General features: G+C 34.1%; 1 protein-coding gene across 1 annotated transcript; it reads right to left on the bottom strand.

Moving 5' to 3' along the window:
• Window positions 1-539: 539 nt before the first annotated feature.
• Window positions 540-8068, bottom strand: LOC117415388 (transmembrane protein 273-like). Its single transcript, XM_034025663.3, has 5 exons — window positions 7981-8068; window positions 6063-6116; window positions 4772-4882; window positions 4007-4033; window positions 540-1591 (listed from the first exon to the last, which is right to left on the bottom strand). The coding sequence occupies exons 1-4, from the start codon at window positions 8051-8053 to the stop codon at window positions 4014-4016; spliced, it is 258 nt and encodes an 85-aa protein (XP_033881554.1). The 5' UTR covers window positions 8054-8068; the 3' UTR covers window positions 540-1591; window positions 4007-4013.
• Between the last annotated feature and the right edge of the window lie 4091 nt (window positions 8069-12159).

A 12159-nucleotide genomic window follows, 5' to 3' on the forward strand; every position in this document is an offset into this window, starting at 1 on the left:
AGATTGACAATTTATTCCCTCGGTAGACAGGACCTATTGGCAGCTCTGACATAAAATGCTCAGTAAATACCTGACTTGTGGCAGGCATTTCCAAAAAGTATTGTTATTGGTTGTCTTTGAATTGAAAGGGAACTGAATTAACCACATTTGTGAATTATGAATTAACGAGGGAGTGCTGTGCTTGACATGAAACTGTTTGCTGAAGAGGACACCCCTGTTACTGGGCAAGTCTTGTCAGCTCTTGGCATTCATGGATACTTCACAGGATACAGAAAACCAATACCTCTGCTTAATTTATACCACACTGATATTTACTAATTATGCTGTCAGTGTTTGCATTTGACAAGTAGATCCATTGATCCCTCACACCCAGCAGTAAACAACATTCGAGTTCTGCAGGCAACTTTCAATTGTGCTGATTAATTGAAAGAGATTAACCAATATGTTTGTCAGCCAATTGTAACATTCAATAATGCATAATTGTTTAAGAGTAAAATGGGAATTGAGTGATATATTTAAAAGAGAAGACAAGATTATAATTGCTTTCTGATGCACAGAAGACATCATGTGCTAATTATTTTATGAGCATCAGACTACAATATGAGTTAATTTATTTTTAAGACATGGTTGAAAATCATATTGCTATATTGTAATATTGTCCAAATTGTTCAGGTCTTCTTAGAGCATCTAAAACAAAAACAAAAAACAATGCAAACCCCATTCTGTTTGAGCTATAGATATTGTATATAATCTTTATAATACATTAACCCATTGAGCAAGCATCAGGGGGATGTGCTATAGCAGACTACCAATTGGCAATTATAGTTAACTGATAAAACAATGACTCGATTTATTTTTTCTTCTTTGTTTTTTTCTTCATATAAAAGTGGGCATACAAATGTAACAAATAACAGCTTACCATTGTGATAATCAATAGGCAGAATGCTACAATATAAAAACAAACAAACAAACAGAAACCTTTAAGGACTAGGCTTTTTTGGCCTGTCGAGAAGTATAACTATCTTTCATGGAGGTAAACTGGTGTCCCCTGTATTGAACACAGATCTTATCAAAAACAGGTCCTCCAACATGTAATATTCAGAACTGTTTTCTTGTCACTAAGACCTTTTCAGTAGGTGTCTGAGACAGGAAATGTACATACATAGTTAGTCTCTGATTATCTCAAAGATAACTGTGGTGTATATACCATGCTTCACTGGCTTGCTTTTAATATGTACCATGTCTTACATTTTTGAAACTTAACAGTTTATTTGCACAAAAGCTAATGTAATGTATTTAAAACACAAGAGGTTTAACAGCCAAAACTGCTAAATAGCATAGTGACAAGAATATTTACAAATATTTTAAAAAGGACATTATCAATTATATATGTAAATAAAAGTTGAGTCATTTCAGAAAAGTCAGTTTGGTTTTTTAGAAAAAATGGATTGCTGCACTGGGTTCAGTTTTCCATTAAGCTAAGATAAGAAACTACATTTTCAGCAAAGCTCTTTTTGTCAAACCAGTATGGTTTCACACTTTCTTGCAAGACATATCCTCTTGTCACTTCAGACTACTTCTTCTTTCACTCCTGAAATAGCACAGTTGAAGAATATTTGCATTAGTTTGTGCACAAAAAAAGACATCAGTGGACAGACCCTTCTCCATTTGTGTTTATTTTAGTAAATAAATGAATTTATAAATAACTACCTGTGGCAAAGTGCCCATCCTTTGTATTTATTTATGTATGTTTTGTATTATTATTATTATTATTATTATTATTATTATTATTATTATTATTATTATTATTATTATTATTATATTTTTGTGCAGGTGGACAAAGCCGTCCGTCTTATTAACTGTTTGAAAAAACTGGTCTTATAATGTGTAGTCGGTGGGGATGGGGTTAAAACCCCTTCCCTAGAACCCTCGTGGGAATGTGGCTGGAGCCTTAAGGTAATTATTGTATCAAATGAGCTAATTAAGGCTCCAGCCACAGACTATAAAAAGACGCACTCCAGGCTTATTAGGCGGAGAGTGTCAAGAGGAGAGACGTCAGTCTGTGGAGAATAGAAGTAAACAATTGCTACGTATGCTGGTTTCGCAACCAGCATACTACTTGTTTTAGTGTTTGCTTGTTAGTTTGGCCCTTGGTGTTTTGTTTAAATCTTTTGTTTTATTATTTAATAAAGCGCTGAGCGCCGTTGCGCTTCAGTTTTGCCTCGCTATACCTTGTTTTGACTACTGCTTCTTGAACCTGACGTTACCACCCACACGCCACACAAAGCCATCTGTGACACAACCATACACCTTTATAAATCACATTGGATTTTTAAAATCTCCTTACCTCAGATAACATGTTTCACTCTTATGTGTTATATTTTTTTAATTGCTATTTTTTAATCATTAGTCAGACGGAAACATAATATACATGATCATTACCTGTACATTCTAATTGATGGTCCTGCAATTCAAAACAAAGATTTATACTTTAAAGAACTATAATAATAATAATAATAATAATAATAATAATAACAACAATCAGTTTTAGGAATAATGTTAACCACCTGTACATAATGAGGCTGTAATTAATTCGAGGCTAGTTGTAGATGACTTCTAATTTGTATTTTATATTGTACAGTTCTTCTATGGTGAAGTGGGTAAAGACATCTGTGTTTATTAACTATGGTGGCACAGGCAGTCTTATTATCTTACTGGGGTCATATGACAATAATAAGTGAAAACTAGAACTGCCAAGCAGTTTTACAGCTTCCAAGCTCAGTACCAGTTAGAAATGTTGGCAAGCTGTAGCACTGCAGCACAAGTGTCAGCAACAGATCAGTTTTATGGAGCAGTTTCAATTCAAAATACTGCATTAGTTCATTATCTCACAATACTTTAAAACACCAAAGTAACCATGACCCTATCTACACACAGTTATAAAAGCTAGTTTTACATTTAACCTTCTGAAATGAGTTATAAACTAGCTTTGAATTTGACCTTAAGGAGAGCTCAAAGGTCACAGTCAAAGCAATTTTTGAAAAGAGCATATATGGGTTCCTGTATGTATTCCATAGTAACCATTACCCTATCTGCTTGTCAACTTTGGAGTTAATCAAATAAACCATTTTTCAACTGAAGCAGTTTTAAATTTAAGAAGAAAATGTAGGTCTTGTTTAACAAAAGAACACAATTTTTCCCTATTTGAATTCCATTGTCCCCAGGATGATGCCTACCAAGTTCAGAGTTAGTTGGTTAAACGGTTTGCAAATAGAAGCAGTTTGATGTTTGGGGTGCATTTTGGTAAATTTGGTGGCAGCCATTTTGATAGTAAAATGTATCGCAGCAACTTCTGCTTCGCAATCTTGAAGCAGGTTTGGTTGCTGATGACGTATATAAAGTTTCAGATCAATCACTGCTTCCCAAGAAGATTTAGAAAAGAGTTTCAAATAATGCGGCAGGCCGCCATCTTGGTTGATGCAAGAGCGCAATTTTTTTTTTTGCATCTGAACTGTAATCCAGCTCCTATAAATTCTGTATAATTCTGCGTCATTTTTGTGTCCCGACCAAATCCTTATTAAAAATGTTGCCGTGATCCTCTAGCCTGTCTATTCTGGAATCTGACATCTAAAAACAATGTCAATCTGACTGTGTGCCACCAAGTCATGTGCTTTCTCTTTTCTAAGTTTAGAAACCAGTATGTTGTGTAAATATGCACATGTCGCGCAGGTATGGTACATCAACAGTAAAATACTTTTTACATTATGGAGAAAGAAAAATTTTAATTTATACTATCTTTGAATTACAAGATATATCTGGACAGTACTTCATACTGTATGGACTGTAAACTGTATACCTTTTTTAAGGTACTGTATTATATTTTACAGTACATCTGTCCATCCAGATGAGGCATGTTTTACTGTGCTAATTGTAATAATAATAATAATAATAATAATAATAATAATAATAATAATAATAATAACACAATCAACAGTAGGTTACTTACCTTAAAGTCATTTGCCAGTTCCAGTATCTAAAATAAATACAATTAGTGAAAAAAAATCAACTGAGTTTCATGAATGAAAGCTTCATTGACCTGAAAGCTATCATCATCTGTAAAGAAAATACATAATTGTCTGGATCTTCCATTTTCCCTTAAGTACTTGCATGTGAAAATATACAGGTCTGGCATAAAGTGGTTTGGGGTTTCTACATACAGAAAACAAAGTATTGCATAAATAATATGAGAATTGTGTAAAGTGCAAATAAGGGATCCACATGTGTATGTATTTCAATTAAGTATATCAGCACATTCCTATTTCATGACATGGTATGTCCTTGACCTAGTAAAGACCGGATGTTGTTTGAAGATACCAGGGGCAAGAAAAAGAAATAAAAATGACAGCTCACAGCAGGTGCCCACAGAACTGAACAACTCCCAAAACACTGAAATTATGACATAATCCGGCTGGATAAGCACTAGGGATTCAAGGGAGGAGGGATTTCTGACTGCCTGCTTGCCTCTCATGGGTGAGAGAATATTGTGTAAATTCAGTAATATAGACAGGTGTGTTTGTTACTGGTTCATTTTGTAATCAATGATATTGCCACCATTTTAATTAAAAAATAAAAAATCTACCCTAAGCAAAGCAATTTATAGTAAAAAAAAATAAAAATAAAAATTAACAAAGTGTTTTATTTTATTTTTATTATTTTATGGACACATTTTAGAAATAGAAATTAATTAACTGTAGAAAGTAGTGTCTCTTACCTGAAAGCTCATTGTCAAGCATATGTTTTTTAATCATATAGAGCTTTACTGCAAGAAAACATAAAGCAAAGATGGCACCGATTCCAGCTCCAAGAACTGCATACTTGACTTCTGTAAACCAAAATACAAGCATATTACAAGATCCTTACACATATTACATGTCATATAATACATATTCTTAAAGGAAAGATGTACAAAATATACTGGGCTCTATCGACAACACTTTAACCCAAATTTATTTATTTTTAAAACTGGTTTAATTAAAAAATTATATTCCTCAAAGAATAGGAAACTTGACTATTTCTAAAGAATGAATGTTAATAATGTGTTTTAAAAAAATGACTTTAAATAAAATGTGCATTAAATGTGTTAATTGAGTCAACAGTCTTTCCAGTACTAATGGACTGACACAGATAATAAATCATTGTATCATATAAATTTAGGCTAATCCTGTTCCAAACACACATTGTTAAATAGAGTTTGTCCAAAGAAACTCTCCCTTTTGTGGTTAATATAATATTCCATCAGCATTGGGATGTACCATCAGTCCTCAAAAATAGCAAGTTACTGCTGTTACACTCTTAACCTTGATTAAGATCACCGCAAATTATGAGCCAGGTTTACCGTTTTTTTTTTTACTAAACCTGTCTAGTAATCAGTTGTGGCACAAACTGCTGCCATTTCAAGCATTAACTCACAGCAATTGAAAATGCAATGTACCACGACTATGTAAGTTAGTACAGTTACAATCAGTTCAATAATATTACTGTATTTTACAATGTTAGATTGATGATGCCTGCACTATAAATCACATAATTTCCCCTCTTCTCAATTAACTCAATTAAGTCTCAATGGACCAACAGTTACGGACAATTGGTCAGAGGTCTTCTTAATGTGAGATCCTTTGTCCGATGAATTTTGTTAGTTTTAGAAAATGAAGTATGTCTTAAATAGTTTACCAAAACCCTTTTTCATCTATTGATACCTATTCAGCAGATAATTACTGGGAGTAACTTGTTTGAATGCAATCTGTTACTAAGCAACCCATGGTGGATATCAAACTCGTGTCAACGCCACTTGGAATTCTGACATGTCTGACTTTGTAGGCAGCTGAGTATCGGCACCTTATGTGTTATTTATTGCTGGAGCCCCCTCATATTGTGTAGTAAAGGAAAAAAAGAGTAGGAACAAAATATTTGGAGTATCTCTTATGTATTAAACAAATTAACAATGGTAGTCATTGCTTGTACATCTTAATTTTAGTGATGTGTTATTATAAAAAAGGGTTTACCTGGTTCATCTTCACTGTCCAATCCAGTTCCATTAACTTTTGTGCTTAGACAGTCTGCAAATTAGTATGTCAGTACATTGTATTAGTAAAAACGTAGTGGAACTACACACATTACTGCATGCATAAAACAATACCTTTTATGTTAGCACATAAATTCGTTTATTTTCAGTCTTTCATTTTATAGCACATTTTGTATTCCAGTTTTGAAAGTTTCCGTCTTAAAAACTACCAAAACATTTTAAAAGATAAGGTTTGCCTTCTCAAGATGTAATGTCAACTGATATTATCTACTTGCAACACCCAAGAGAAGGATAGTTGTTTCGTAATCCCTAATCTACTCAACAACATAACTGATAACATCAATTTGAAATGTCAGAGGAATTCTGTGTGAGCCAATACATGATTTAAAACTGCAGAAAAACTGACTTAGCGATTATTAAAGCAAACTGAAACACGGTTGGCATTGTGTTTAGTAATGATTTCCATTACATGAGAGTAGATGTTAAAACGTCATGCTGATTTGAACTCGGCTCTCGCCAAGATAAGCACCAACTAAGACGTAGCTTTACAGTAAACTAATGTGATCCATCTGTGTCTCCATCCATTTGCATTTCCTTCCATATGATGATGTAGATATCCTTCTGCCTGGTGTTGATGGCTGAAGTGTAATGCTGGCTCCAGGGATCAGCTTATTTTGCCTCCCTAGCGGATCAGCTAGATGCGTAGATTTTAGCAATGATTAACTTGTTTTCATAAGCAAGTATACAGCTGGATGGCTCAGTGGAGTTGCAACAGATTTTGAATTCTAATTATGTCGGCACTTAGAGGCTAATCCTGGTCAGTACTTTAAAGGAGCCCTGCAAGAAAAACCAGGAGCTGCTGGAAATGACATTGGTGTCTCAGAGCTTCAATATAACAATGTATTGCTGCCTAAATCACTGCTGCCATGTCTAATATTCAAACACGTGTCATGTTCATATACTGCTATAAAAATGGGGACTGTTATATAAATATCCTGAAATAAGAATGCATAAACACATGGAAGATATTAATGGTCCTGAGCTTCTATTTGAAACCAAAATCTTTTCAAAGTTGAGGATTATGCACACATAAACTCATAATACAGGATGCCTTACAAAAAATGCCGATCATCAAAAACAAAAATGACAAAGTGTGTAATAATATACAGGTACTCCAGGGCATTCACCCAATACAATAGAAACCCACCCTAATGTGCATACCAACACTGTGCTACACCTGTCATTTACACACTAATCCTCCTCCGTCAAAATATTAAGCTTTTTAAAAAAAATCAGTTAATCCTGTTTACTGTCTCCTTCCTGACAACCAATAGAGCATGTTATCATAAATTAGATCATTGGACTCTGCAAAAATGCCCTTATAATTGGTGGCTCTTGAATTGGAACTACAATATTTCCATCGCTGGAGTTTCAGAACTGGAGTTGGATTTAACCCTTATTAAGTTAAGTTAAATATCCCAGTAAAAGGGACATGCAGTATGAACATCAATGTAATTTAGTAGTAAAAGGAAAAGATGAAACAGGTATTATTACAGAATGTTTGATTATAGCATTATTTCTTTGACCTTATTAAATTAAATAGAGCTGCAGCAAGCTGTTCTCCAGAATTACAAATTCATGCGAACAGTGCCAAAGGCGAGATATTTGGCAATGTTCACAATCAAGTTATCTATTTTTTTGCAAGACAGCCTCAAGATATACATCAAAAACAAACAACACCCAGTACTTAAAATACTTGTCAGAGATAATATAGTACCACAAGCATTAAATACCCTACCTACTAATTAAAGATCACATTTTATATAAAATAATAATAATACACTACAGTTTCACTTTATTAAGCACATTCATAACAAAATACACTGAAGACTACTTACCCAAGGAAAGAATAAGTGTGAAAGTAGAAACCCAACTGAAAGACACAACCATGTTGTTGATTAAGTTCATCATACTATTATCAGCCTTCTTGAGACTTGAAAATGGGTCACGTGACAGAGAGAAAATGTAACCACATCCTGAACCTATTCCTTCTTTTAAAAAGTGCCTGCAAAGTAGATGCGACAGTGACATGATTAACCACAATAACAACTGAACACATTAGAAATGCAATGGATATTTAGGACAGTAAAAATGCATCTTGGGTGATCCTAAATGCTAAAATAATTCAAAAGCCCAAGTATAAAAACATACTTTTATTGAGGATTGTACAGTACACAGTGGAGATTGTAAGTGGTCAATGTGGGTTGCATTTAAAAAAACAATGCATACAGCACATAACTTACTGTGAAAAAGTATTGGCATGGATGTGATAGGTGTGGTTTCATGCTGTGGGTTAAGAAGTCAGTATATTTATGAGGTTTTTTTTTTATTATTATTATTATTATTATTGTTATTATTATTATTATTATTATTATTAGTAGTAGTAGTAGTAGTAGTAGTAGTAGTAGTCGTAGTAGTAGTAGTAGTAGTATCATTTTTATCGTTAATAATCTAAGCTGTATATTTGAAAGTATTAAATATTCTTTAGAAAAAGAGCTCTGTGGCATGATGAGGCACTGTACTGTTTGGCAATATGAAACTATCTTTCGTGGCTTTTCATTGGCTGCCAATGCCAACCAATAAGGGTAATTTGGGGAGGTGCTTGCAGTATAAAGAGAACACTTCACTCCAGTCATCTGGTAGTGTACCATGGTGGTAACCTCAGTATTTACTGACATGAACTCTTTCCAGGGGACTCGCCCTTTTCTGTCTCAGCATTGTGGCGTAGTGGTTAGGGCTCTGGACCCTTGACCGGAGGGTTGTGGGTAAAAATAATGTGATATCTTGTAACAATTGTAAGTCGATCTGGATAAGGGCGTCTGCTAAGAAATAAATAATAATAATAATAATGAGATTGAACGAAGCTTACAGTGTAGGACTGTTCACTGCTTATATATATATATATATATATATATATATATATATATATATATATATATATATATATACTTCTAAAATTATAAGCCAATGGTTGTGAGTCACAGATATTGTTGGATTAAACCAATTTTTGAGGCAGATGTTTTAAATGTATTTCCAAATAAAATTGCATATTACCTGTCAGAAGAGATGGTGCTTGAGATGGAAAAAAAGTTAAAATAGTTCCCTGCTGTATGCAAGCTTAGTTTGTACTATTTTGTGGTTTACGAATAAGCATAATATAATAAAATATAATTTAATATCAATATGAACAGTTTTAAATCAGGTTTCTGTAAAAAGCATACAATTGTAATATAAAACTCAGAGTTAGAAAGCTTTAACTTTGATGATCATACTTTCTGAGCTGAGTGGTTCTGTCTGCACAAACTGCGCGAGATGATGTCTCTTATACAATAAGAGACACCCTTCACATGACATATTAACTTATTATAAATCACACACAAGTATTAGACACACAAATATCGTTACAGTGAAAATAACTTTGTTAAATATAACATTCAACTCCCCTTCTCCCTGTTTAATAATGGTTTGGTCCAATCAACCGTAACTTACCTAGCGTAGCCGATCTGTGCTGTTTTTTCAGGCTAGTTAAACGTGATGAATCTATTTCTTAAAAACAAATGTACATCCTGTAAAGCTTGCACCACTAGCATGTAAGTGTCCTGAAGCGTTGTTAGTAACTGTCGCTCTTATTTGGTGTAGGAAAGGTTTGTTTTTACCACACTGTCCTCAGTGAATGATTTCTCAGTTCCTTTTGCATTGTTACAGATTTAATGCTAAACTGTTGACGTGTATATATATATATATAGATAGATAGATAGATAGATAGATAGATAGATAGATAGATATATAGATATATATATATATGTTCTGCAGAGCATTTCTACAGTCCTGCAATAAAGTTTTCCAATTCGCATATGTCATCAATCATACATTTGAAATTTGAACTTACATTCCTCTTCTGTGAAGATATTGTTCTATATAGAAAATGTTATTACTGCAAAATTTAGAACACAAGATTAAGTTTTATGTCTCAGTGGTTATTTTAAGCCTTCTTAAAACCAGTGAGGCAGGCAAGTACTGACAATGGTTTAGAGATAGCATACCACAGCTGTTTTAGATGCCTTGGTTATGCTGTAAACCCACAATGAGTTGTGACACTGACGACTCCCTTGAAGAAGTATTAGAGTAGACGAGAATATTCAAGTATAAACAGGGCTTAAATTCTCATGCAATATTTCCTGGAGCCCAAACGCCACGAATCCCCCCCAAGCACATCTCAAAATAAAACAAACAGGATCATTTAAAGCAATTACATTTATTTTATTTTAAACAAAAGCAATTTGTTCTACAGGTTTTATAAGCATTTCTTACACTTTTGTTTTTCTGTTTCCATAGCCAACTAGGAAATTACATAAAAGTACAGTTAAGTAAAACTTCAAACTTTAAATAAGTAAAACTCCAAAAGACAAATGTGTGAATCGACTTTATTTAAAAGTACAGCTGGACTTCCACAGAGAAGGTCTCCTATTCCGCACACATTCATTAAATTGCATTGCTATAAAAAGACAGGCGTTACATTCCTAGTTTTAGATTCACAAAAATAAAATAAAAAGGTTTTCATTAACTAGTGCTGACAGCGTTCTAAATCGTTTCTCAGGCCTTTCAGTCAAGTACTTCAATTCGTTGTGTTTCAAACTAGTTAAGCTCGTACATTCTCAGGCAACCAAACTGATAACTTGTTTCAGGTCTGATAGTAGTGACTTCAATCACGGAAACAAAGCAAATACATTGAGTAAAGTTTACACAGCAGTTAACTCATTTGCACACAGCACTAGCAACAACCAGGGAAAGGAAGGACAGACACATATGTTGTTGTTGTGCTGCTCTCCATATACTGTACGTAAATATTTTCGCTTGTAATAATTGCCATGAAAATAAATTGCTACAGTCCTCGTAAAAATAAATGTTCAGAATTATTTATAGTAAAGTTGTATTTTGTATTGTTTTCAATACAGAACAGCCTCAGGCTGAAGTCAAGGTGCAGAAATATTTACCGGAGCTCAGCTCGGCTGAATTTAAGCCCTGACTATAAAGATAATTTACTGCAGTAACAGAATTAACAGCCTACTGTATTTCAATACATATCAGATCGTTAACTTTACTGGAGTGTACAGTTCAACTTAATATTACTACTGCATATCAGGTACTTCTACCACTATAGCACAAGTATATAAGAACTAGGTGTATTCAAAAGCTGCTGTTGTCTACTTTAACAAAAGGTTTTTGAAAACTTTGTTCAATGCATCAAACCAGACTTTTAAAAACAAACATTCTTTAAATCACTTGTGAGTTTAAGATTTATGAATACCATATGGAGTCCATCATCCCATGTGATTGGTGGCTGGAAAAAATGATTCCTTTACCCAGGACTAAAGAGTAACCTGCTGCATGAAGTCATGGTCTACAGTGTTGTGATTGATATACAACATCTCAGCTCAAGCAGTTCAGAGGACTGAAGAACTGCTTCATCATGACGTCTAATGGTCATTTCCTTTTTCTAAAGTTTCTTGTGACCTGATGTTTCTATAAGCACATTGCAACACTGTCCTCTACAGCAACATGCTGCTACTATCAGTTTACTATTTGGTTGAAAAATCATGACCTAACGTGAGTCAGGCAAGAACAGTCAGATTGGCAGGCACACATGGTAGTGGCAGAGGTAGCCAGCACTGTCTAATCCAGGAACAGCAAGGTACAGGAAGGAAGGAGAGGCCTTGGGTATGGGCCTATTGTATCCATTGAAGTTACCTGCAAAGTATACTTGAGCCTTGGGCTTTTCACTTGCATACATGATGTTGGTATGCACAGCTCAGTAGTGTGCCATGAGAGTTTTGTTATTATAAAAGGAAAAAGTGGGGCTGGTGGAAGAATGGGTAGCATTATTAAGCTTCTTAAATGTTTCCTGCAGTAGACCTACATCATAATTAAACATTTATTTTACGGCCCATTCTCATACAATACTACACATTATGCATGTATCTAAAGGTGTTTATGAGACTAAATGGAATGGTCAGTGA

Source organism: Acipenser ruthenus, chromosome 7, assembly GCF_902713425.1.
Source record: "Acipenser ruthenus chromosome 7, fAciRut3.2 maternal haplotype, whole genome shotgun sequence".
Lineage (NCBI taxonomy): Eukaryota > Metazoa > Chordata > Actinopteri > Acipenseriformes > Acipenseridae > Acipenser > Acipenser ruthenus.